Below are 27,913 nucleotides of genomic sequence, written 5' to 3'. Positions count from 1 at the left end.
AATCGTACCGTCGTAGCGATCGTAATTGCACTGTGTGACAGTACCCTTACTGTCTCACTTATTTATTCTCGTCTGGACTACTGTAACTCTCTACTAATCGGCCTCCTTCTTACCAAACTCTCCCCGCTCCAATCTGTCCTGAATGCTGCTGCCAGAATCATATTCCTCACCAACCGTTACACTGATGCCTCTACCTTGTGCCAGTCATTACACTGGCTACCCATCCACTCCAGAATCCAGTACAAAACTACTACCCTCATCCACAAAGCACTCCATGGCTCAGCACCACCCTACATCTCCTCTCTGGTCTCAGTCTACCACCCTACCCGTGCCCTCTGCTCCGCTAATGACCTCAGGTTAGCATCCTCAATAATCAGAACCTCCCACTCCCGTCTCCAAGACTTTACACGTGCTGCGCCGATTCTTTGGAATGCATTACATAGGTTAATACGATTAATCCCCAATCCCCACAGTTTTAAGCGTGCCCTAAAAACTCATTTGTTCAGACTGGCCTACCGCCTCAATGCATTAACCTAACCATCCCTGTGTGGCCCATTCAAAAATAAATAAATAATAATTAAGTAAAAAAAAAAAACATAATCAGGTTCCTCGCATTGCGAAGCTGCAGTGTGAAGACCAGAAGAGGACGTCATCTGATGAAGATGGGAGGCGCCGGACCGGACCACGACACCCATCAGACCGAACCAGGACCGCCCCTGGGTGAGTATAATATAACCTCTTTTTCTCATCTTTTAGGATACATCGGGAGGGTTATCTCCAGCATTCCAGAGTGCTGTAGATAAGCCCCTGATGCTGGTGGGCTTAGCTCACCCTCGATTTTGAGGGTCATAGGTTCCCTTTAAGTGCAGAACCACAGTCCAGCATCACTTGAAAATCAATCTAATGACCACAACAGGTAGAACAACCAGAAAAAGAAACTCCTGCCAACCGTAAAAATGCAATGCGAAAGGGAGGGTTATTTTGTTGACCTTTTTTTTTTCTCTTTTCCTTGTCTATGCGTCTTTCACATTGCTTAATAAAATGGTCAGCCTTACCACAATAAAGACATAGACCCTCTGAGAATCTTCTCTGCCTTTCCTGGAAAGAGAGGACATCGCCCCAAGTTGCATCGGCTCCCCACAGTCAACGGGGTTCTCCAGCTAAATTGAAACCTTCTCCTCATTCTGTCTACTTTTTAATCTTCTATCCACCCGGATAGCTAATTGCATAGCAGCCTCAAGCGTTGCAGGTGCAGGATATGCAATGAGTAAATCTTTAACCCTGTTATTCAAACCTACTAAAAACTGACTCTTGAGTGCTGGATCATTCCAGCTGACCTCTGTAGACTATTGTCTGAACTGGGTACAATATCTCTCAGCGTCGTGTAAGGTTCTACAGACATCAAGCAAGGGTCATCTGGACACAATGAAAATGCCCAAACTTTGGGCTCACCTCGCAATAACGACATAATAATCCCCACATGTTGTAATTCAGCCCCTGAATACCTGGGTCTAAGCCGAAAATAAAGTAAACATGAATTTTTAAATGAAAAAAATTCCTGCCGTTTACGAGAAAAACATTCAGGCAAATCCACCTTAGGTTCTTCAGAGCAGATTCCAGGGCAATTACTCACGTGCTGCTGTAAGCTGGCAACTTCCAATGTTAACCTTTGCAGACGCTGAACAAGATCTTGAACGCTGTTGATGTTGCAGAAATCCGGGAGGGTTTTTTTTTTATACTTCTTTCTGGCTGGACAAACTGTTACGGCTCTGCAACACAGGACTAAGGTAGAAAGGGGAAAACTGACCCTGCACTATGACTAGGCTGAAACCCTATGATGGAGTGGGCAACCCATTCCTTGCGAATAGACCCACCGATGATCCTAGGTTAATCTCAAGCGAAGACCTATAGATAAGGGGAAGGGGTACCCTAAAAGAACCGAGGACTGGGTACAAAAATGGGTCACCTCCTAATAGAAAACACAGAGAAGGCTGCAGAAACCAATAGAAAACAGAAACTAAGGGTATGTGCACACGTCAGGATTTCTTGCAGAAATTTTCCTGACAAAAACCGGACATTTCTGCCAGAAATCCGCATGCGTTTTCTTCGCGTTTTTTGTGCATTTTTCATGCATTTTTGACGCGTTTTTTTGTGCGTTTTTTTCCAAATGCATAGAATAGCGGGAAAAACGTGGAAAATCCGCAAAATTAATGAACATACAGAATGCATTCTAAATGATAGGATGCATAATGTATGCGTTTTTAATGAATTTTTATAGCGTTTTTATCATGAAAAAACGCTAAAAAACCTGAACGTGTGCACATACCCTTAGGCTAGCAGAACCAGAGGTACCAGTACTGCACAAATAGCACACACAGAACACTAAGCAAAGCACCAAGCTAGAGCTCAAGCAGATTAACACTGTTGTCCAGCAAGGACTGGGAGGCAGGTGCTGGTTAATAAAGAGTGAAACAAACACCTGACCCAAGACAAACCCAGCACCAGAGGAAAAAGACCAGCAGCCAGAACTCCACAAGAAAATGGCGGATAGTAACAAACTAAACAGATTCTTTCATGTCCCTCATTTGATGTGTTTTGGCAGCATTTTGGTTCCGTTATAAGGTGTTGTGTATGCGTTTGTTTTTGCCTCCCATTGACATGATGGCGTTCAGTTATGTTCGGCGACTATTCGACAAATTAATAGGTGAATATTGCAAATTCAGCGGTCATAATCCGAACCGAACATTGAAATATTCGCTCATCTTTATTCTTCAGTACAGTTATGCAGAGCAAACATCGTAATTACCACGCCTTGCCAGATGAGGTCTCCTCTACCCTATTCAAGTCTTTAGTTAGCTTTGCAGTAACATTTGTTCCTATTTCTTTAGAAGTCTGTAAGACAGGGGTGTCAAACTGCATTCCTCGAGGGCCTCAAACCATGCGTGTTTTCAAGATTTCCTTCTCATTGCACAAGGTGCTGGAATCATTCTGTGCAGGTGATTAAATGATTACCTGTGCAATACAAGGAAATCCTGAAAACATGACCTGTTTGCAGCCCTTGAGGAATTCAGTTTGACACCCCTGCTGTAAGATACATATATGCTCCTTATCTAGATAAATGTATTGATTGCATTGTATGGAGAGGAACATGAGATTAGAATTGCTATTGCTTGAGATTTTTTACAGATGTAAAAATGGCAATTGTTTAAAATATAGAGATTAACTAAGCGATTTGGGAGATCAAACTCAAATCAAGGCATGAACATTACAGAACAGGCTGACTCCCTACCCTTCCTGTGTCCCTCCCCACCACTGCCCCTTGATTTTTTAACTCTTCTTACAACTCTTTTGGTTCGCAAATCCGCAGCCTTGTAGTGTTATCATTGTGGTTTATAAAGATTGGGTTTTTTTTTCTTTTACTATTTCTGGAAAATAGTTAACCATTTTTCCTTTCCTGTTATATTATTGAAATTTTCTAAATAAAGAGTATATACAAAAAAATTGCAATTGTTAATAGTATCAAAGGTGATGGTAACACTCTTCTAGATCAAAGGGTAGTGTATGACTAGAGTAGCTGCACATTCCTATAGTGGCTATGTAAGGTGCCAAAGGGCAGTAGCAATAGCCCTGGCACTTTGCAGGAAAAGCTTGCCCCAGTCCCAGTGTGCTGTCTAATGTAGGGTGCATTACACTCATGTCCAGGCCTCCGATGTCTTTTCGTCTCCATCTTCAGGAAAAGCCACACACATATCAGGGGATTCCAAGTTCATTTCTATATTCAAAAAAGATTGCAACATGCAGTATTGAGCACACCACCTTCTGGTTCTTGTTTCACTAATACAGTATATTTTCCGTTTAACTTTCAGTTCCACATTGACCGTCCCTATGCTTACTGGTTCCATCAGCTCCATGGATTTCTCTTCCCGCAGTATTGTCATTATCCACTACCTTTCATGAACGCGGTTCCATATCCATCTTCCTCTATAGAAGGGGTTAAGGTGCTCTCCATAGCACCTGAATTGAGCCGTAGGCTGTGGATATTGCGGGAATGTCCGCTGGGAGTCTTTTAAGGCCTCATACTACCCAGAACACTTTGTACTCACTTCTGCTATAAGTCCACATCACCTTGTCACGTAGCAAATTAACTCTCTTCTAAAAACAGGAAGCAGTCTCCTTTTTACTGGCCCTAACACCTGGACTCAAATTCAGGGACGGCCTAAATTTTTTAAGGACATTTGACACCCTCTCCTAAAGACCACGCCTCGTAAAGACCATGTCCCCTAAAGACCACACTTCAAAATGACCAGAATAGGAGCTAAAGGACTTTTACACAGTCTGTGCCCCCTATGCGCCCCTTTATTGCACAGTTTGTGCCCCTATGCACCTCATTATTACACCCGCTCCCTCAGCTCTGTAGATGCTAATTAACAATCACCAGTGCTTCTTCAATGAGATTTTGGAGTCTTCTTCTAGGGAAACCACCAAAGCTTCCTGCGCCCTATGCTCCTTCCACCCGCCTCTGGTCACATGGCCGTGACGTCATGTCAGTTCCTTCAGCTCCACTAGCACTCAGCATTTCCAAGCTTTCTCTCCGGTGTGGAGCCGCACTCTACGGTCCTGTCACTGGTGTTTATTTACCTCACAGTGCCACCAGCCGAGGACAATGAGCTGTTTGTGAGGTTGATGGGTCCTGTCCTGTTTGCACTATGCACGCCAGCCTCTTTAGAGCGTGCATAGGGAAAAGCCACCAAAGACCACCCTTTTGGACTAGTCACCCAGGTGGCATGGTCCAAGGCCAGCATAAAACATACTGCATGCATTTCTCTGAAACACCACAGCATTGTATAGTAAAACATATCTGGCTGAAATTATAAAGCTAGTGTCTGATACATACTGTCTGTAGGTCGAAAAGCATCTACCAGCTGCAGTACAAGAGAAAAACAGGGGAAGATATTTCTGATCCTATATTTACCACAGTTAGGGCCAAGAAATCAAGCAGAGGAACAAGATGATAATGCAGTTCTGTGTCCAAGTAAATAAAATGTTTTTTAAGTCTAAAAAAAAATCTACATACCTGTATAGTGGAAATAAAAAGTCTATACTAAAAATAACAAAACCAAAATAATGTGGTTGTATAAGTGGAGAAAGTTCTGAAATTTTTCTTCGTTTCATTTTTGTTACATGACAAAAACCTGACATGTAAACTGGGGTATAGAAACTTTTTATATTCACTCTATGACTACTTTATATTATATTCTTGCATAGTTGATCAAAGCCAAAGAGAGGGAAAAAACCTACAAAAGACAAAAAAACTATTGTTCTTAGTGTTCACTGAGAAAAGTGTCTTAAACGTTCATGTGCTGCTGTTATGCAAAGTGGGTAGCAAATGGACATCACAAGGACCAATGCAAGTGCAACACCCCAGGGAACCTGTTGTTGCAGTGATGTTGCCTTCCTTTTGGGGAGGGTGATGTCACGCTTGGAGGCAAGGGAGATTCTACATATCAGGTAAGGCACTCACATTCAACACATCTGAATCTGGGCCAGGAGGGGGAGCTCAGGACCTGGATTCAGGGGAGCTTCCTTACACTTTATGTATCCTGGTCTGGAGGAGGGGCCAGTGAGACTTAGTTAGTCTGAGGGAGACAGTGGAGGGAGAGAGTTGGTCTCCAGGAGTGAGAAGAAGGACATCTGGAGCAGACATGGGGGCTGAGCAGCCACGAGGGAGCTGCAACCCCCGGGAAAGAGGATTACTGAAAGAGTTGAATTGTGGAGGAGCTTAGATGGAAGAAGCACAGAGGAGGAAGAGGCTCAGCAGGGGAACAGCGGTAGGACACCGTGATAGTCAGAGCACAGAACTGGGTACCGGAAGCCAAGCCTATAGTGGGACTCTAGCACACTTAGCAGAATCGGAGGGCATAGGACTGTATGTCATTGCCTGAATCAAGTCTGGGGTTAAGCAGTAACTTTAGAGCCCGGGTCATGATAGAGACCCTATAAACAGGCTTGAACTGCCTATCGTACAGACATCTGTCTTAGGACAGGAGAGTGGGGACTTGCACTGAGCTTCAAGCGGCAGGGACCTAATCAACTAAATAGCGCAAGTAGGAAAGGCTTACGGACCTTACCTGGGAGAGGGATCTCCTATTGCTTCCAAGCCGGCTGGACCACAGCTACCCTGCACTTGGTACCCTGGACTGAGGACTACTACCAATAGTAAACCAGGTAAAGACTGCAAGCCTGTGTCCTCGTTCTTTGCCATACATTCCACCACATCATCGGTGCTCTACACTTGGGAAGCCCTGGGGACCACACTTCACCTGTGGGAAGCATCACCATCTTGCTGCATACCATCACCCCAGAGGATCCCTTTAACCAGCGTCAGTCCTCACTGACCAAAAACCACAGGTGGCATGACGAACATAGACATTACAAATCCTATTAAAGACCTTCCCGTTTAATTGGGCACCCAGTGCCACGGACCGGGTCGCAGCCACTGTGACATCCCCTTTAAGACCGGACTCGGTACCGAGTAGCCCACAGCCCTGGCGGGCGTTCCACAAGTCAATGTGATAGCTCACATGAATGATTTTACATGTGTACCAAAGGTCTGCTTATAACAAATCACAGCATGCACTACTTTGATTCGCATTCTGAAACTGACTTGCCCATTATTAGTCAATGGGTCCATTACAATTATTAATATAGGAAACTGTAGGATGAAAAACAGACAATTTTGCCTCCGCTTCTCTGAATCTGGATTTATCTTAGGGAAAAATAATTCAATGACTTATTTCAGAAATGTACTACCCATAAATTATAATATTACTACATTATTGTGGTGTAGCGTCCGCCTGAGGCCACAGGCTCAAAAGGCTACCTAGGAGAGACTTGGCACTAGAGATGAGTCAACGTGTTCGGAAAACGTTCGCCAATCTCCAATTTGGCAAGAACCTAGCACATTCGGATTGGTGTTCACTTTCACAAGCATTTTTACTCAAAGTCGGCAAAAATCGGTCACAGTTCGGTAAATCATAACATTTCCACTAATGCTTTTGTTATTACTTTGGCTTTGATAGTGGCGCTGTATGAGAGGGGGTGGCGGGGAGACGTGTTTGATGAGGAGAGGAGTTGTGGAGAGGTTAGAGGAGTGTGTGAAGAGATTACAGGATTTGTTTTCTCATTTTGACTCTCATAGTTGTAGTCTACCTATGATATCAATTACAGGCCTCTCTCATCTTTTTACGTGGCAGAACTTGCACAATTGGTGGCTGACTTAAATACTTTTTTCCCCACTGTATACTGTTTCTACTCTGTGAAAATTGATGCCACTTTAGTGGTGTGCGACAATTATTTTTTGAAATGTGAAAACTCCAAGTTGAGTCTACATCTGGTGGGATGCCTGTAGTAGAAGGTGTGTCAGTGGCTTATTATACTGTTTCTACTCTGTGCAAACTGATACCACTTTTGTGCTGTGCTCAAAACTGGGTCTCCATCTGGTGGGTTGCCTGTAGTGGAAGAGGTGTCAGAGGCCTATTATACTGATTCTACTCTGTGGAAATTGCTGACACTTTAGTGGTGTGTGACAATTTTTTTTTAAATGTGGAGACTCCAAGTTGGGTCTCCATCTGATGGGTTGCCTATGAAAGCAGAGCTCCCAGACAGACAGGCCTGCCCTCACTTTCAGCCAACTACCTCTGTTACTTTCCTTACATTTTTCTACCAATAGTACTCTAGGAACCTGATGTTTGTGCCATCTGAGTGTGACTGGACTTAAAAAAAAAAAATTGGAGGTGTTGCGTGAGGAATCAGGTCTCCCAGGTAACAAGGCTTACACCGCTCCCTTAACCACCAGGTCCTCATTAAAATTTAAATTCCAAGTTGTAAATGCTGGCTCAGACTCTGTCTCATGCATGGTCCATGCCGGACTGCTACGCCATTATAAAATTAAGACTGTGGGTCAATTGATGTCACTTTTTATGGTGTCTGCCCCTAATGTGAGTTTTTGAGCAGCTTTTTCACCCCAAGGTATTGTCTATGTATTTGATTTTGCCTCTCATTGACTTCAATAAGGCTAGGATACATTCGACGAACTGTTCAGTCCGTTTGCCTAATCCGAACCTTGAAAGGTTTACTCATCTCTACTTGGCACAAGCCACTCAGTCTGGCAGATGCCAGAGAAATCCCAATAATCTTGAACTGATCTACAGGGATCTGGTTTTACAATAGGACCCCGTGGAATGCTACCATTAAAGCGCTGGCGTCTAGAGGTAAAAATGGTCACTAAGCAGGGTTAGAACTGAGAGGTAACTTCAAGGACAAAGTCAAGATCTGTAAGACTAGTCACAAACAAGCTGGAGTCAAAACAGGAATACACTTAACAAACCAGATGGAGAAGATGCACACCTAACCAGGAAACACTATGCTATATCTGTGTAAGAAATCGGAGAAGAATCCGAGAGTGCACCCTCTGGGTCATGACTCTAGAGCCCCCGAGGACGAGCGGACCAGATGGAACCACCCCCTATACAGGGAGCGTTAGGAGCAGGTCCAAGGGGGAATGGAGACACAACAGCTAGAGCCAAAGGGACGACTAAAAAAGAAGAGAGTAACCAGGCTAAAGGGAACTGAAACAGACTTGGGAAGATATATAAACCAGGAGGCACTGGAGAGAGACACGGGAAACCACGAGGCTGCAAAAGAAACAAGAAACAAAAAGAGAAAAAACTAAAGAACCAGACTAAAAACAGGAGGAGATGAAAAACGGAAAACTGGCACAGGACTAGGAAAGGGCAGATAAAGCGGAGACACTCAGTGGACTGGAACACAGGACTGGCACGGCGGAGACACTGGGCGGACAAAGCTGGAACGCAGAGCAGACACGGCTGGAACAAAGGGTAGACACAGCGGAGACACAGTGTAGACAAAGCTGAAGCGAAGGGAAGACACAGCGGAGACAAAGGGCAACAGGCGTAGGGAATAGTACAGAGACTAGGGAGCCTAGGGCATAGGAACGCTGACAAAAGACAGAGAACCTACAAAGCAAAGGCGTCTTACCTGGGAAGACGCCGGGAAGAAATACCCGATGGGTGCCGCCATGTTGGGGCAGAGCCATAGGGTCGTGACCTCCCAGAAGGTTTAGCGGCGCAGGAGACGTGACTGCGCATGCGTGAAGGAACCAGACGCCGCAACCCAGCGAAGGGAGAAGCAGAGCGGTGTGGGACAGAGTCGCGAGCGCGCCGAGGAATAAGAGAAGGCAGGTAAGTATGAGTGGTCGTAACAGTACCCCCCTCCTTACTCCCCCTCTTTTTAATGTTAGAGAGAAGTCTTTTCATGATAAGAGGAGCATTGATGTTCTCTCGGGGCTCCCAGGATCTCTCCTCAGGACCAAATCCCTCCCAATCAATCAAAAAATAGGTTTGCCCCTAACAACCTTTTTGGCAAGGATATCTTTAACATTAAAAATACCATCAGAAGTACTGAGTTGAGGAGAGTGAGAGGTAGACGAGTGAAAACGATTGAACACCGCGGGTTTGAGAAGAGATACATGGAAAGCATTGGGAATACGTAAGGAAGCAGGTAGCTTCAATTTGTAGGAAACATCATTGATGCGACTTAAGATAGGAAAAGGACCAATATAGCGAGGCCCTAGTTTGTGAGAGGGAATCTTAAGCCTAATATAGCGAGAAGAGAGCCAAACTCTATCGCCGGGAGAATATGGAGGAGCATCCAAACGCTTCTTATCAGCAAACCTCTTCATACTACAGCTAGCTCTTTTGAGAGCCTCTTTGGTTTCACTCCAAATCTTAGAGAACTCCTGAGACAAGAAATCCGCTGCTGGTACCCCCGAGGTGAGAGAAACAGGAAGAGGAATGCCCGGATGTTGACCAAAGACCACAAAGAAGGGAGATTTGGAGAAAGCTTCTCTGGGAAGATTGTTATATGAAAACTCAGCCCAAGGGAGAAGAGAAACCCAGTCATCTTGGTGTGCATTGGAAAAATGTTGCAGGTATGTAGTTAGAACCTGATTAACTAGCTCCACTTGGCCGTTGGATTGTGGATGATACGTGAAAGAGAAATCCAGACTAATCTTCAATAGTCCACATAGAGCTCTCCAAAAATGAGAGGTAAATTGAACTCCGCGGTCAGAGACAATATGTTGTGGGAAGCCATTTAGACGGAGGTCTTGGTGTAAAAAGATCTTTGCCAACTCAGCGGCGGAAGGCAGACCGGGCAAAGCAACGAAGTGAGCCATTTTGGAAAACCGATCCACAATAACCAGGATGACAGAGCAATTCGAGGAACAGGGCAAATCGGTGATGAAGTCCATGGCGATATGGCTCCAAGGGATGGAAGCCACTGGCAAAGGATGCAGGAGACCGGACGGAAGCTGTCTGGGAACTTTGTTTTTGGCACAAGAAGAACAAGAAGCTATGAATTCAGAGACGTCTTGACGGAGGGACGGCCACCAATAGTGCCGAGAGATAAGGGAAAGTGTCTTCTTGACTCCTACATGTCCTGCAATCTTGGAGGAGTGACCCCAACGTAAAAGTCTCTCCTTGTCTTGATTCGACACAAATGTCTTGCCTGCAGGCGGAGAAACCACCCTCGGAGGAGCAAGGGTGACAATTCTTGCTGGATCAATGATGTGAGCCGGAGAGTCCTCTTCGTCCAAAGGTTGAAAGGATCTTGAGAGAGCATCCCCCTTGACGTTCTTGTTTCCGGGTCGGAAATGGAGTTCAATATCAAATCGTCCGAAGAATAAAGACCATCTGGCTTGTTGTGGATTAAGGCTCTGAGCAGACTGAACATAGGCCAAATTCTTGTGGTCGGTGTAAATTATGAACGGATGAACGGCTCCCTCAAGAAGATAGCGCCACTCCTCTAAAGCTAGCTTGATAGACAATAGTTCCTTATCTCCAATGGAATAGTTCAGTTCTGGAGAAGAAAAGGCTTTGGAGAAAAAAACACAGGTAACTAAATGGCCGGAAGAGGATCTTTACAAGAGAACTGCTCCAGCTCCGACTGATGACGCATCGACTTCGAGGATAAATGGTCTATTCGCATCTGGGCGATGAAGCACAGGAGCTGCAGCGAACCTTTGCTTTAGAAACTGGAAGACCTCCTCAGCTTCAGAGGACCAAAGGTTGGAGTTGACTCCCTTGCGAACAAGAGCGGAAATAGGCTTAGCAATCGAAGAGAAAGGAGGAATGAACTGTCTATAGTAGTTGGCAAAGCCAAGAAAACATTGGATTGCTTTTATTCCAAGAGAACGAGGCCAGTCAAGGACAGCAGAGACCTTCTCGGGATCCATCTCCAGACCAGACTTCGAGACAATGTATCCAAGGAAGGGCAGAGAGAACTGCTCGAAGACGCACTTCTCAATCTTTGCAAACAGATGATTCTCCCTTAGTCGTTGCAGAACACGGCGAACATCTCGTCTATGAGTGGAAAGGTCCGGAGAGAAGATGAGAATGTCGTCAAGATAAACCACGACACTGGAGTAGAGTAGATCCCGAAATACATCGTTCACAAATTCCTGGAAAACCGCAGGAGCGTTGCAGAGGCCAAACGGCATAACCAAATACTCATAGTGACCATAGTGACCGTCGCGAGTGTTAAAGGCGGTCTTCCACTCATCTCCAGCACGAATTCGAACCAGATTGTATGCGCCACCCAGATCCCGTTTAGTAAAAATTTGCGCTCCTCTGAGACGATCGAATAGTTCCGGAATGAGTGGCAGTGGGTATTTGTTCTTCACCGTGATGTTGTTTAGGCCTCTATAATCAACGCAGGGACGAAGTAAGCCATCTTTTTTCTTTACAAAAAAGAAGCCTGCTCCAGCAGGAGAAGATTTGCAAATGCGTGCGTCTCAATAGGGGAGAGAGGATAGATTCTACCCCTTGGCGGGATAGCCCCAGGCACTAGATCTATGGGACAATCATAGGGTCGGTGTGGAGGTAGACCCTCAGCCTCCCTCTTGTCGAAGACATTTGAGAAAGAACTGTAGACATAGGGTAAAGCAGAGAAGGAAGAAGAAGAAGAAACACCAACAGGACGCACCGGCAGCAGACAACGTTCAGACAGAGTTCTCCCCAGCGCAAAATATTACCATTGTGCCAATCTAAAATGGGCTCATGACTCCGTAACCAAGGGAGACCAAGAAGTACAGGATGAGACAGACCTGCTAAAACGTAAAATGCAATTCTCTCCCTATGCAAAGCCCCTACTTGAAGTTCCACCTCATGTTTAGCTTGCGTAATGGTCTCCTGTAAAGGTTTACCATCTATGGATGCAAGAATTAAAGGACTCTCCAAGGTTTTAACTGGGACAGAAAATTTCAAAACCTCTTCTAGTCTGATAAAATTCCCTGCTGCGCCCAAATCCACATAAGCGTCCAAAGAAATGCCATTGCCAGAAATATGCAATAAGACAGACAATGTGAGGGGTTGAGAGGTATCACAAACACCTAGGGAGGCCTCTCTTACCTGACCCAGGCTGAGAAGTTTTCCGGACGTTCAGGGCAGGACCGCAACAAATGAGGGACACTCCCGCAGTAGAAGCATAAACCTTGAGTACGCCTCTCCTTACGTCGTTGTTCTGACATTTTGAGACTGTCCACTTGCATCGGTTCTGGTGCGGACGCCATGGAGGAAGTTCCGGGCTGCGGACTGAGTGGCTTACGGGTGGCAGGGGAAGGCCGAAGAGATCTCTGCTCCCGGGCGCGTTCCTGAAAACGAAGATCAATACGGGTAGCTAAGGAAATTAAACCCTCCAAAACCGTAGGAGTGTCCCGACCAGCTAACTCGTCCTTTATACGCCCGGAGAGACCTCGCCAGAAAGCACCCACTAATGCCTCATTATTCCAGCCTAAATCGGAGGAGAGAGTATGAAACTGGATGGCGTATTGGCCCACAGTTAAGGATCCCTGATGGAGAGAAAAAAGAGCCTCAGTAGTAGAGGCCAGACGTCCAGGTTAATCAAAAACGTGACAAAAAGTCTCCAAAAATTCAGACAATCGGAAGACTAGGGGATCGTCTCGCTCCCAGAGGGGATTAACCCATGCCAAGGCGTCACCCTCCAGATGGGAAATCAAAAAAGCTATTTTAGCCCGATCAGTGGGGTAATGTTGGGGCAGAAGCTCAAAATGAAGACGACATTAATTTAAAAAAAAACAACATAATTTGGGATCACCATTGTACCGAGGTGGTTTAGCCAAGAGGGGAGGAGGGTGGGGAGCAGAGGCGGAGGTAGAAGCGGCCGTTTGTAAAGAAAGCAGCCGGTCATCTACCGAGGCCATGTAGCTAAGGATATGTGTTATGATCCTTAGTGGCTGAGGATCGCAAATCTGACCAGCTAAGTAAGGGAAAATAGGACTAGCTCTGGGGATGTGGTAACTGGACTGACCGCAACCCTGATCCTAACCGCACACACTATAGGCAGCCGTGGAACGTTACCTAAAATCCTAGATGTCTCTTCACAGCCTGAGAAACTGTCTACCCCTAGAGAGAAAGCAAAGACCTCACTTGCCTCAGAGAAATAACCCCAAAGATATAGAAAGCCCCCCACAAATAATAACGGTGAGTTAAGGGGAAAATACAAACGTAGAAATGAAACAGGTTTAGCAAAATGAGGCCCGCTAACGCTAGATAGAAGAAGATAGCGAGGAAGCTGTGCGGTCAGTACAAAACCCTATACAAAAATATCCACGCAGAGAATGCAAGAACCCCCACACCAACTAAAGATGTGAGGGGAGAAACTCTGCGGCCCAGAGCTACCAGCAAGCGAGGAAATCACATATTAGAAAGCTGGACAGAACTCATCATATTCTAAGAAACATAATGAACACTGATGAGCAAAAAATGAACAAACAAAAACTTAGCTTCTCTTGGAGAGACTGGTAACGAATGAAGTCAGGAGAGATCAGAATAGCACTGAATACATTGACAGCAGGCAACAAATGAAGGTCCAGGTGAGTTAAATAGGAAACCTAACGAGCTGGTGACGAGGCAGCTGATCCCAGCCACAGACCCGCAGAAAGACAAAAGAGCCACCAGAGGGAGCCCAAAGATACAACTCACACAATACCACTTGTGACCACAAGAGGGAGCCCGAGAACAGAGTTCACAACAGATATGAGTCTGGGTATCACGTTGCTGAGCCAACTCTTGCTGTAAGCGCTACCAGGATCAGAGGGCTAGAGCGCAGAAAGATGAGAATCCATTGCCTTCATGAGGGTCATGATACGGGTCTGGTTCTCTCGCAAAAAGACTAACTCTTCTTGCGCAGCAGAAGCTCCAGCGGGGTCCATGGCCTTTGCTTACTGTAAGGATTCGGAGAAGAATCCGAGAGTGGACCCTCTGGGTCATGACTCTAGAGCCCCCGAGGACGAGCGGACCAGATGGAACCACCCCCTATACAGGGAGCATTAGGAGTAGGTCCAAGGGGGAATGGATGTAAAGGCACAGATGATTGGCCTCGGGGAGACCAAAACATCCAACACCGCGGAGACACCATCACGTGTTTCTCAACGCAGTGATCCAGAACACTGCCCCCATCCCTTATGGGAAATATGCAAATGCATGTAGGACACCTGCGGAGACACCATCACGTGTTTCTCAACGCAAGCAGTGAATAGCCAGGCCTTTCACCCAGAAGGAACAACCATGGGAAGGGCAGCATCCAATAAAGGAAAACATCCAATACAGGAAAACCACCTATGCCAAGCATGGTATCCATCCACAGACAGCTGTTTCAGGGTGTTTGCCTCTCATCAGTGTGAAGTAGGAATCTGGCTATTAGGAGCAGTGCCTAGTAAAAGGCTGTAAAGGCACAGATGATTGGCCTCGGGGAGACCAAAACATCCAACACCGCGGAGACACCATCACGTGTTTCTCAACGCAGTGATCCAGAACACTGCCCCCATCCCTTATGGGAAATATGCAAATGCATGTAGGACAGCTGCGGAGACACCATCACGTGTTTCTCAACGCAAGCAGTGAATAGCCAGGCCTTTCACCCAGAAGGAACAACCACGGGAAGGGCAGCATCCAATAAAGGAAAACATCCAATACAGGAAAACCACCTATGCCAAGCATGGTATCCATCCACAGACAGCTGTTTCGGGGTGTTTGCCTCTCATCAGTGTGAAGTAGGAATCTGGCTATTAGGAGCAGTGCCTAGTAAAAGGCTGTAAAGGCACATATGATTGGCCATGGGGAGACCAAAACATCCAACACCGCGGAGACACCATCACGTGTTTCTCAACGCAGTGATCCAGAACACTGCCCCCATCCCTTATGGGAAATATGCAAATGCATGTAGGACAGCTGCGGAGACACCATCACGTGTTTCTCAATGCAAGCAGTGAATAGCCAGGCCTTTCCCCCGGAAGGAACAACCACGGGAAGGGCAGCAGGTGTTTGCCCCTCATCTCCGGGAATAAATATAGCACAGCCGTGTGTGGTGTACTCAGGATTTCTGCTTAATTAGCACATGCAAGCTACTTAAATAGTGTCATAAAGAAATTAAATATTCCCTCCAAAATATGTAACCAACAGGTATTTTAGGGGTGTGAATAGAAATGCAAAACTTCCCCGTACATCAGTGTTATTTGAACACCATGACACAGCAGTTATAAGACAAGATGGATACCACAAACACAAAATGGAAGCTGTTCTCTGTCAAAGGGATTGGCCACTTTTTGTTTTTAAAAATATGTTAGGGACATGATTTCATGGCACTTACTAATATACAGTAGGTAGAGGTGACATGTCCATTCATTGAAGAGGAGAGCTGTATAGCCAGTGAGAAAGACTGCCCTATCAAGCATCAAATTCACCAGGGATGGGAACTTGTAATATTGTCTCTGATAGCTTTGCTAGATTTCTTGCACATTCGTTCAATATGGCTAGCAGAATTGATTCAGTCTGAATACGATAAGTCTGACGACAAAGCATAATCAGTGGAGGAGAGATAAGGAATTGAAAAATAACAAAAATATAATACTCACCTGTGCTTACGTCGCATCCACCGCTGCCACAACCACTTACTTCAATACCGGATTCACATGGTCATGTGGTGGGGGCAATACATGTCATTGAAATGAATGACATACGACTCCCCCACATTACATGGGTTGCTCCCCATTTTACTGTGTGAGCCTGATCGCTAGCCTCAGCACCAAAAGAACCAAAAACCAATATAAAGGATCAGGGAGCTGTAGCAGAGGCAGGGAAAGGTCTGGAGAGGGCATAGGACAGGTGATCATAAAGTATTTTATTATTTTAAAACCCTCGCGGCCCTTATAATTAGACAGCAAAATGCAGGCAATAAGTCCACCATCAGGCTCGTTTCATGCTAATCTAATTCCAAATTTTCGGATTCATCAGAATCCACAATTTTGTGGAAATGTGTAACAAATTAGATACGTTATGAATCTATTTACTCATCTTTATCCACAACCTGTTTGTTAACATGATGATGAAGAAGACAACCTTTTCAATAAAGGTCCTGGCACTGCAAACCCAAGGTGTAGCTGATTGTACATTTTAATCAGGGGCGAACATATCATTGGTGCAACCTGCGAGGGCCACACAGGGGCCAAAAAAGTAAGAGGGCCACTTTCATCTTCAAAGCAGGTGGAATTGTGCATTATGATGAGCTATTGGACTGCGAAGGACAAATAGCACATGGACCCTCTTCTGCCAATGATTGTATTCTTAAGAATATAAGAATATGAAGGCAATTATTTACAAAATGAATCAGCACTGTGTCTACAAGTCCACATTTTTATCTGTAATAGATTTGTACAGAAATGTGGGAAACAGGGGGGTAATACATGTATACATGTGTATTTAACATACGAAGTGTGCACTGATGATCACTTGTTTTGTCCAACAGTCTGCACTGAACTGATGGGTGCAGGGTAGAGGCATTGTGACCAATTCTTTTTGTGTCTTTCCCCCTCTTGCAGTGAATGGATGGATCCCTCCCCTCCTCTTTCTTGCCATTTACACTGTCAAAGAACAGCTACTCTAGAGAAACACAGTTGCTGTTTGGGAAGAGAAGTACCGGCTTTAATAAGCTCGGTAGAACAATGCCAGGACCATACTCATCAAACTGCATGGTTGGGTGGTCCTCCGGATTTTTTTTTTATTATTTTCTGGATTGTTATTTCTGGATATGCAGTCCCAAAGCTTCATGCATGATTAAAACGGCAAGTATTTCTAGGATTCTAAGTCACTGGTTGCTAAGTATTAACTCTATATCATCTTGTTGGGTTGGATAAGAAGGCTCTGCAGTAATATAAGTCACTCTCTGAACAGCACTGTGGAATATGTTACCGCTATATTGACTTTTTTATCTTATATAGAGCTTTTTTCATTGTAATATGCAGAGATGCGGAAAGACGGCTCCTTCCAAAGTTGTTAATGCAACTAAGAATCTGCAAGAGCCGAAAGTGTAGTGTAATTTGTTGATAAATACAGTGAAATTGATGAATAGGGGGCTTTTTTATGGAAATGTTCCATATGTCTCGTGGACTCTTTGTGCATTGTGTCGTCAAACTGTGAGCAGCAAGTGACGAGCTGGTATTAGTCATTTAGGAGATAGTCTGTTTCAGGGCTGACACTTGGAAAGTTCTTCCAATGTTATTTTAATTAGCTCCGAACATTAAAATGGCAGATTGTGTTGTGGGTGTAATGTTTTCTTCTGTTTCCCAAACACATTATAAATTATAAAGCCATCACATTTCGTTCCCAGCTCCTGCCTTATTTCACTAGCTGCACAATTTATTTAATTATTATTTATTTAAAATATTACACGTATACTGCTTAAAAGACGATACTAGATCTAAGAAATGTTCCCATTCAGTATTGGCTGTATGCATTACAAGCCCCTTTCAGCACAGGCATGCCTCGTGTGGGCATACAAAGGGTTACACTACAATCCATTCTGACGTGAATTTCTATTTTTGCCTATTTTTGGCACAGCAGGATTGCATTTTTTGACATTCGCAATAATTAACATTTAATTTTGAATTTGCTTTCTTGGAACGTCGGTAACTTATTTTAATACGTAGAAAATATTTTTCCAGCCGGTGATTGGATATACTAAAACATATCTGGAGCCAATGCAGTGCTGCATGCAATTCAATGGCTGCTATGTGCTTGCTCCTCCTTCGTTTCCTTTCTGTTGCCAGCTAGATTTTTACCTTTCCCTCTCTGTCTGATGGAAAAAGAAATTACAAAACAACCTTGACTGCATCCTTCTTTTTTTTCCAAAGGATTAACTGCTCTGTATTCAAGATGTGCTGAGAGGAAAAAGGGACGGCTTTCAGACAAGGCTTTTCTGCAATGATTCATCCAGCAGGTTACCGTGTTTTGCAAGTAGGAATTCTGCATCTCTTTCCTTTGTGGCTGCTTGTAACCCTTACATATGCCCAGTTCCGATACTCTATCCCCGAGGAGCTGAACAGGGGTGAAATTGTTGGGAATATCGCTAAGGATCTTGGAACAGATGTGGCAAAACTAGTAGCTGCTAACCTCCAGGTACTTTCTGATTCCGATTCCCAATATTTCTCTATAAATGTAAACAATGGAGCCATATTGGTGAATGACAGAATAGACAGGGAGCTGCTATGTGCTCAGAGTATTACATGTATTTTAAATCTAAAATTTGCTATAGAGAATCCAGTAGAAGTATACAGGATCGAGGTTGAGATATTAGATATAAATGATAATTCACCTCGATTTCAGAGCGAAGAGCTGACTTTAAAAATAAATGAGTTGGCTTCTCCTGGTGCTAGGTTTTTAATTCCAAATGCACAGGATCCAGATATAGGCTCTAATGCATTGCAGGAATACCATCTTAGCCCGAGTGAAAATTTTGCTCTCATTGTCAAAAAACGCACTGATGGTAGCAAATTTCCAGAGTTAGTACTGGAAAAGGCTCTAGATAGAGAACAGACAGCAGTCCACCATCTGGTACTCAAAGCAGAAGATGGTGGGGTACCATGTAGATCGAGTACCATGCAGATCACAATTATTGTCCTAGATGCCAATGATAATCACCCAGCATTTGATCAACCATCTTATAATGTCCAGCTGAAAGAAAATGCCCCCAAAAACTCTCTAGTCATAAAACTTAATGCCACAGACTTAGATGAAGGGCCTAATGGAGAAATTGAATACTTTTTTAGCAGCCACAATTCAGAAGCCTTAAGCAATATTTTTCAGCTTAATTCAGAAACTGGTGAAATCCGAGTACTTGGAAATTTAGATTTTGAAGAGATTTCAGTTTATGAAATTGATATTGAAGCTAGAGATAAAGGAAGCCCCATTATGGAAGAGCATTGCAGTGTAATTGTCCACATTATTGATGTAAATGACAATACTCCTGAAATGACTATAAGTGCATTTTCTAGTTCAGTTCCAGAAGACTCACCAGCTGGGACAGTAGTTGCTGTAATCACTATCAAAGACAAAGATCATGGTGATAATGGAAGGGTACAGTGCCAAGTAGACAAAAATCTTCCCTTTACCGTAAGGGAGGATTTTGAGCAGCAGTTTTCTTTGATTACAAGTGATAACTTAGACCGTGAAAGTGTTTCTGAATACCAAATCACAATTACTGCAAAGGATATGGGGAACCCCCCTCTTTCCACTGTGAAAGTTATATCAGTTGTAGTTTCTGATGTGAACGATAACACCCCTCAGTTTGTTGAACCAGTTTATGAAGTCTTCGTGGAAGAAAACAACAAAGCTGGTGAGTTACTTTGTACTGTTTCTGCTACAGATCCGGACTTGGACCAGAATTCACGCCTCTCTTATGCTATATTACAGAACCCTAAAGAGGACTATGCTAGTTCATCTCATATATACATTAATTCAGAAAATGGACAGGTGTACCTTAAATTTCCTCTAGATTATGAAAGGATTAATTACTTCCAGTTCCAGATCGAAGTTTCTGATGCAGGCTCTCCACCTCTTAGAAATAAGACTGTTGTACATGTTTTTGTTCTAGATCAAAATGATAACTCTCCTTTAGTTGTGTTTCCTGTAATTGGAGCCAATTCTGTTGCCCAGTGTAAGATTCCACGTTCCACTGGGCCAAATGTTATGGTAAGCAAAGTTTCTGCTGTAGACCATGATTCAGGACGAAACGCATGGCTTTCCTACAACTTACTAGAAGCAACAGATCCAACTCTATTTAGCATTGTTATGAGAACTGGTGAAATAAGAACTAAAAGAGCAATTCAAGATGTTGATCCTAATGTACATGAGCTCCTTCTACTTGTGAAAGATTCTGGAGAACCGTGTTTATCAACTTCAGTAACAGTAATGATGACCCTAGAAGACAAAGACCTAGAAGTCTCACAAGGTGTAAAAGACCATTCAAAAAAAAGAAATATTTCTAGTCTCACCTTGTATCTTATTGTCTGCTTAATTGTGATTTCCGTCATCTCACTAATTGGTTTGGCAGCCCTTGGAATTAAAATTCACAAATGTGAGAACAAGAATTTTCCTCTCTGTTGTCGGCAAAGCCAAAAGAAAGCTATGGTGGCAGGATCCAAGCTCCACGGAACTTTTCAACTACACCCCAGCCTTTGTAATACCATAATAGGTGTCCGAGTGGATTGTGCTGGAAATATTCCATCAAATCGAAGGGTCAGAACATGTTTCTCCCCAGTCTCAGATATTAGTGAGTTTATGTTTATGAGGCCACCTCATGTCACAGCTAGTTCCTCCTCCCCGGGAATACTGGTTCCAGATCCTAACTTCTCCATTGCTTCCAATGAGGTGAGCTCCCAGTATTTGCCATTACTTGAAACCAAAGTCAAACAAGATGAATGTCATTAAGTTTTCTATATTTCATCTTTCATGGCATCTGTGAGCAGTGTGGTGAACATATCTACAGCCCATTTTTATCATCACAGGTCATTATGCCATAGTCTCCACCTTTTGAAAGAAAGGAAACATTACTACATTAACATTGAAGGAGAAATCCACTAATAATCAGATTAATGATAAATTATAGTCACTATGACTGATTTTAGAAATTCTTTAATTTGGATGACAAAATAATGCACTCATAGACATCAAGGTCTTTACTTTGACATTAGGAATTAAATAGAACCTTTGGTACGCCATGTACAGCCTAACATGAACAACTACCAAACCGGCAAAGGTTTCAAATTAATTGATAGACATTTTACTGTTAATTTTTACAATAGACGAGAGAATACAGAATGTATACCATGTCTTAATAGTATTGATATAGGTGTTAAGGGTACAGCATAACATAAAGATGTCAAATATGGTCTAAGCAAAAAACTCTGAATGCATTCCAGATATTCTGCTCTAGGATCAAAGTGCCTGAATAAAAGACTAAGGAAATTTTAGCAACAAGTTCAATCTGAGTAAGGGCAATGCTAATAATCTTTTGTTAAAATTCTAAAAGTGAATATTAATGGAGGTTACAAGGATAAATTTAAGCAGAAATATATGGAAGGAGGCATTTTTATAGTGTAAGGAACTCACATTGAGTCTTGTAAAGCAAATATTAAATTTACAGGCCAAAATGTATTTTATGTCTTGAGAACATAGAAAATCCTAGAATTATATTATTTAAAATCAAGTATAGTCTACTTAGTCTCCGTAGATAGACAATAATCAATCTAGCTGCAAAATTAATGTAGGATAATATGATATTTGGAGCCCTACAAAAGCGATAGTTTAGGGATTTTATGCTGTATAGCTTCTGCACATAAAATATGTTCATCCATTATAAATATTTAAGATACAATTACATGTGATCAGCCCCAGGGATTCTCCAGGCAATGATATTTTCACAGCCCATAGTCATTTGTGTCAAACCTGACTGCTAAATATGTTCCTTACGGACAATGATACTTGCCAAGATGAAGTCTAGAATTAGACTTTTCAATGCGGATTGTCAATCTGGAATATTGTACTTAACAAACTTCTTGCAACTTAAGAAGGATGAAAGTCCACCAGACCTTGTTGGGTTTTTGGATCTTGGTTAAACAACTGACTGCTGTGTCTTTACCTTCTATCTATAAACCTGCAGCACTTTTTAAAGTGCCTTATTAAAGTTGGTTCTGTATTGGATAAGAAAGAGACTTTTGAGGAATACACACCAGCAAAAAAAAAACAAAAAAACGCCATAATTACAATGTAATCAACAAGGCGTACAGAAGTAGACTGTCATGTGTTTCGGTCTGTTCTAACAGACCCAGACTTGTTTGTAAAGTTTTTAGTGAGTCCAGATTAATATACAAGCATCTATTGAAGACCATACGATGGGGTAAGAGACATCATGATTCATGAAATTCTTCTTTATTTTGTCATACAAAAATCATTTTTGTGCTTTACATTTTCTTACATTCATAATAAAGCATTTTCACATTTCCTTTGTGTCAATTGAGTGTGTGGAACATCGTTTTTTTTCATCCTGTTTTACATATTTCTTATTATGCTCATAATTAATAATACCATGATGCAAACATTTCTATGGAAAGTTGGATGACGGATATGAGCATGAGGTATATTTTACCGGTCAATTGTTTAAATGCACCTGTACAATGTTGAGGTAAACATTTTATTGTTTTATCCAAGAGTTAAAATATAGAACTTCATGACTGAGGATTTCAGTACCTTAAAGAGGTTGGCCACGTACTCGGTGAGAGTGCAACACCTGCCATTCAGCCGTTACGGGAAGTTCTCAAATGCTGCTGAAACACAGCATATACATCATTTCTATAGTAGTCATGCCTCAATATTGCAGATCCACCCCACTTGGAGTTGGATCTGCAGTACCCAGCCATGGCCACTACAGTTTTGATGGACTTGCTATATTCAGATGGCATCAAAGAACTTCTGGCTGGCAGCGGTAACCGCTGATCGGTGGGGGTGCCAAGTGTAACACCCCCACGTCCAGATATTGATGGTCAAAAAAAAGTAATGGCCAACCCCTTTAAACTTATACTTAAAAGTTGAAAATACACCCATTGCCTGTGGAGCAGTGTTTCTCAACTCCAGTCCTCAAGACCCACCAACAGGTCAAGTTTTCAGGATTTCCTTAGTATTGCACAGGTGATAATTTCATCACCTGCTAGAGCATTAATTCCATCACCTATGTAGTACTAAGGAAATCCTGAAAACATGACCTGTTGGTGGGTCTTGAGGACTGGAGTTGAGAAACACTGCTGTAGAGCAAGTACATACTGTAGCTGAGCCTCACATTTCACCCATGTTGTCCCTTGTAAGCTCACTTCCAAGTTTGTCATGAACTACCCATGAACAAGTATAGGAAAAGACTTATGGTGCATGCAAACACACACTTTACCATAAGTCATTGCCTGTACAGGTTCACAGACATTTTATGGAAACCACTAACGATAAATAAAAAGGCCAGCAGGAGTGGCCTGCTAAAAAATATTTGCAGATGCCCCAGAAGGTTATGACCATGTAGAATCATTGGAGATGATTCCAAGCAATTGCTGTATTTTCATCTTTTGCCCTAAGGGTCACTTTAAAGAGATTGTCTTTATTTTTGGTTCATGCTATTGGATGCTTGAATGGTGCCGAGCTGCTTTTTTGAATGGTGCCGAGCTGCTACTAATGGCAAAAGTGTCACAAAACTTTCCGAATATAAAACATTTATGTTACAGCACATGATTCCTTTATAGACTAGTGGTGTCATCATAGATAATTGATCGTGATGATGATGTCTCTACACTGACTGTTTATGTTTATAGATAATTGTAATAAATCTGTCCAATATAATATCATTTTTTATCCTTAAAGAGGTTTTCCTGCTTTAGTAAACCCCTGTCTCCAGGCGGTTTGGTTTAGAAAACGTCCTTGGGTCCAGCACTGAGTCTTCGACACTGCTCCCAGGGTGTTATTGTCTGAAGCACTTATGTCACTTCGATAATGCTGCAGCCAATCAGAAAGCTCAGTGGTTCTGAGTGGCTCATGCTGTCTATTCGGGCACAGCCATTGAGTTCACTGATTGGCTGCAGTGCTGTCAACGTGACGTTAGCATTGCAGACAATAACAGACATTGAAAGCAACTGAGGAGACTCAACGTTGGACCGTGGGAGGGTGAGTAAAGTAAAGCAAATTTTTGTCTTTTTAAAACAAACTGCAGCCGAGGGAGCAAGGGGTTTTCCAAAACCCCTTTAAAATTGGCAAAACATTAACACAAATTAATTTTATATTGTATATATCTAAATATCCAATGTAAACTATCGAGTAATAAGTGGAATAAACGTAAAGGTGATATTTTATATTTAAAACTATTATTTTTTCCAACTGCGACCTATTAGAAACATAACTTCATGAAACACTTAAAAACACTAAATAGCTTGCATTGTCAGTATTTTAAAATGCCTTTTTATATCTTTATTAGTTAGCAGTCTTTCTATGTTTTAAAAAATGACAACAAGAAAGAGCAACTTATTCAAGCTCCTAAAGGGTTGTAAGTTAATATTCCGACAGACCTTATTCAATGCAGTGGTGAAGGGATAAACAAAGCATCAATACATCATATATTAAAGCATTTATCATCTCAAGAGTTTGGATATAAGAGGTGATTATGTAACATACCAGTCAAATGACATCCTCTGGGAAGATACCACTAGTTGTCACCCTAGTCCAGCGACCATGAACTACGAGAATGGGAGCTGCATGAGAGCCCTGTGAACCGACTTCTACCTGCTTACCTCCTATTTTGTCAAGCCAATAAATAATGTCATGCCAGGCCTACAAATCCGAAGAGATTAGAGCAGGTAGCAGGCGGTTTGCAGGGCTCCCTTCTGAGGTCGTGGACCTTTGACAAGGCCACTGGACCAGGGTCTTGCAAATTGATTTGATCATCTCTAGTGGCAACTATGTGAGTTAAGTAATTAGCATCATCACAGAGGAAGCTTGATATTACTAGACAATACAAAAATTACATCAACCCCACAAATTTTAACTCCACTTGCCACCGCTACAGGGCAAGTGGGAGGAGCCAGGCAAAGCACCAGAATTGGCACATCTAATAGATGTGTCTTTTCTGTGTGGCTGCGGGCTGCTGTTTTTAGGCTGGGGGGCCAATCTCCATGACTCCTTTCCAGCCTGAGAATACCAGCCTCCAGCTGTCTGCTTTAGCTTGGCTGGTTGTCAAAAATGGGGGGGAACCCATGCCGTTTAATTTAATTATTTTTTAAATAATTTAAAAAATTGGATTGGAGACCCCTCTATTTTTGATAACCAGCCTTGCGCTGACAGCTGAGGGTTGTAGCCCCCAGCTGTGAGTTTTGCCTGGCTGGATATCAAAAATACAGGAGAACCCATGCCGTTTTTTTTAATTATGTGTGTACAGAGCGGGCGCCGAATGATGAATACTTTCATCAGCGGCTCCTGCTCTCACTGTTATTAGCGGCAGCAGGTGACGGCTGATGGGAGCAGTAGTTCCATCAGCTGACGCCAGTGACCAGAGGTAAACTTTACACCTTGAATCACAGTTGCGCGCTCACACTGTCTTTTGACAGTGTGGTAATTGCAGCTGTGAGATTGACGATTTTACCACCGATGAGAAGCAGTGTTTGCCGCACTGTCATGCACATGACAGCGTGGCAAACACTGGCTGTTCGGGAAGTAAATGGGGTCCGGGTCGGGTTCTGGACTGGGTACTGTTCTGGTAACCGAACCAGAACTTTTTGTAACTGTTCAGCTGAACCCGCCAGACCTGAACATCCAGTTGTCTGCCAATCTCTAGTTGTAATGTCAATCATAATATTTTATAATTAAAACTATGGCTAAATTCTTACAAATTATTGAAAACTCAAGGGAAAAGAATAATTAGATTTTAAAGGGTTGTCAGAGATGTTTCAAATTACATTAAATACCCATAATGTTATCAAAACAAAGGTAAATTTGTTTCACTTAATCTAGATTGTAATTATAAAGTGTTCCAGATGCTAAAAAATATTCTGAAATAGTTACTTTTTTTTTTTGCTTGTGGGCATGGTGTCATGTGACCACTGCAGTCAACCACTGATTACTATGGGGACATTAAAGTGATTACTGTGCTATAAAAATAGGAAGAATCACCCAAAGATCCAAGATATCACCAACACTGGAATTGCCCTAGTAGTTGGTATACTAGAGTTATTTTTTTACATTTTTTTTCTGTAGGGGAAAAAACCTCATTCAGCAAACAATGATATCTGTTTCAATCTTTTTTCCTCAGGAAAATTGCAATTATTTAATTAATTTAGTTCTTGATGTAGATGCTGAGACAGCTATACCAGTTTCCTTCATCTTAGGCAAATTTCATGGATAATTTTCACAAAGAAGCCACATGAATATTTATGGTTAATTTTTGCTACATACTATTAAGTCTTAAGACTGCACTGCAGTTTTTCAACTACAAAATCATGCACAGAATTTAGAGCATGACATTACTATCCTTAGAACTCAATGGAGTTGCATTAAACTTACAATTCAATACCAACAGTACTCCATCTCCAACAGTAAAATGGCGGACTACTCACAAATGTCAAGTTAGAGAAAATATGGGGAGGAACGGTGGTAAAATTGCAGTGACATTAAAGTATAAATTATAGCATCGCTCCAGCAGATTTTGTATTACAGGGGTATTGTTCCCTAGCATCATTGCTTCTAAGAACATAAAGCGTGGCACAGAGCACCATAAGGAGGCATGCAAGAATATTTGGGTCTCCAGACTCTTTGAGACACAGTATAGCCACATCATACAACAAAGTTTCAAAGGAGTTATCCAGGACTATTTTCTTTTTTCACTATGTGCCTAAGAACTAATATGGAGGCAGTCGCTAACTCCCTACCTGTTGTGCCCAGCACTGATCTCTGCCAGCACAGATTGGTCACAGACAGGGCCGGACTGGGACAAAAATTCAGCCCTGGCATTTGAAGGTACACAGGCCCACTTGTCGTATGGTGGTTACACACTAAGGCTAAGTGCACACGTTCTGGATTTTTTGCGTTTTTTTCACATATATATATAACGCGAAAAAAACGCTTACATTAAGCATCCTATTAATCAGAATGCAATCCACAATTTTTGTGCACATGCTGCACTTTTTTCCAGAGTGGAAACACATTCCAGAAAAAAAACGCAGCATGTTCATTATTTTGCGGAATCGCAGGGATTCCGCACACATAGGAATGCATTGATCCGTTTACTTTGCGCATGGAGCTATGTCCATACCCAGGGTGGAGGAGAGGAGACTCTCCTCCATGGACTGGGCACCATATCCCTGTACAAAAAAAAAGAATTAAAATAAAAAATATTGATATACTTACCTTCTGATGGCCCCCGAAGTCCTCCCGCCTCTCAGCGGTGCACGCGGCGCCTTCCGTTCCCAGGGATGCATTGTGCGAAGGAGCTGGGATGACGTCGAGGAGGTGTCAGTGCACGCTTAGTGGAGATGGGATTTCATAAAATCCCATCCACTATGCTGTAACATCTGGCCGCTGCGGATAGGACACTGCATCAAATCCGCAGCAGATACGCCAAGTGTAAACATACCCTCAGCCATCAGATTTCCTTTAAGTTCCCACAGGCGCCATCTATGTCCCATGGTTGACTATTAGGCTATGTGCACACGTTGTGGATTTTGCTGCGGATTTGCAGCAGCTTTCCATGCGTTTACAGTACCATGTAAACCTATGGAAAACCAAATCCGCAGTGCACATGCTGTGGAAAAAAATGCGCGGAAACGTAGTGTTGTTTGTTTCACAGCATGTCAATTCTTTGTGCGGATTCCGCAGTGGTTTACACCTGCTCCATAATAGGAATCCGCAGGTGTAAAACCGCAGGTGGAATCCGCATAAAAATGAAATCTGTTGCGGAAAAA

General features: G+C 42.9%; 2 protein-coding genes across 3 annotated transcripts in view; one reads left to right on the top strand and one right to left on the bottom strand.

Annotated features, from left to right (window-relative positions):
* The window catches only part of LOC143775128 (protocadherin gamma-B4-like), a 144,696-nt gene extending 139,876 nt beyond the window's left edge, over positions 1-4,820 (bottom strand). Inside the window, exon 1 of the mRNA XM_077262972.1 lies at positions 4,639-4,820. Coding sequence (XP_077119087.1) covers positions 4,639-4,820 — 182 coding nt within the window. The remainder of the gene's footprint in view (positions 1-4,638) is intronic.
* Positions 4,821-17,090: 12,270 nt separating this feature from the next.
* Positions 17,091-27,913, top strand: part of LOC143776636 (protocadherin gamma-C5-like) — a 96,516-nt gene continuing 85,693 nt past the window's right edge. Inside the window, exons 1-2 of one of the 2 annotated variants that reach the window (XM_077266202.1) lie at positions 17,091-17,218; positions 18,287-20,801. In XM_077266202.1, coding sequence (XP_077122317.1) covers positions 18,357-20,801 — 2,445 coding nt within the window. In that variant the 5' untranslated portion in view covers positions 17,091-17,218; positions 18,287-18,356. Of the gene's footprint in view, positions 17,219-17,928; positions 22,330-27,913 lie in introns of those variants that run through there. The other variant, XR_013215884.1, reaches the window with a different exon arrangement.

The sequence above is a fragment of the Ranitomeya variabilis genome, chromosome 5, assembly GCF_051348905.1.
Source record: "Ranitomeya variabilis isolate aRanVar5 chromosome 5, aRanVar5.hap1, whole genome shotgun sequence".
NCBI lineage: Eukaryota > Metazoa > Chordata > Amphibia > Anura > Dendrobatidae > Ranitomeya > Ranitomeya variabilis.
This window is presented reverse-complemented; position numbering and strand designations above follow the sequence as displayed.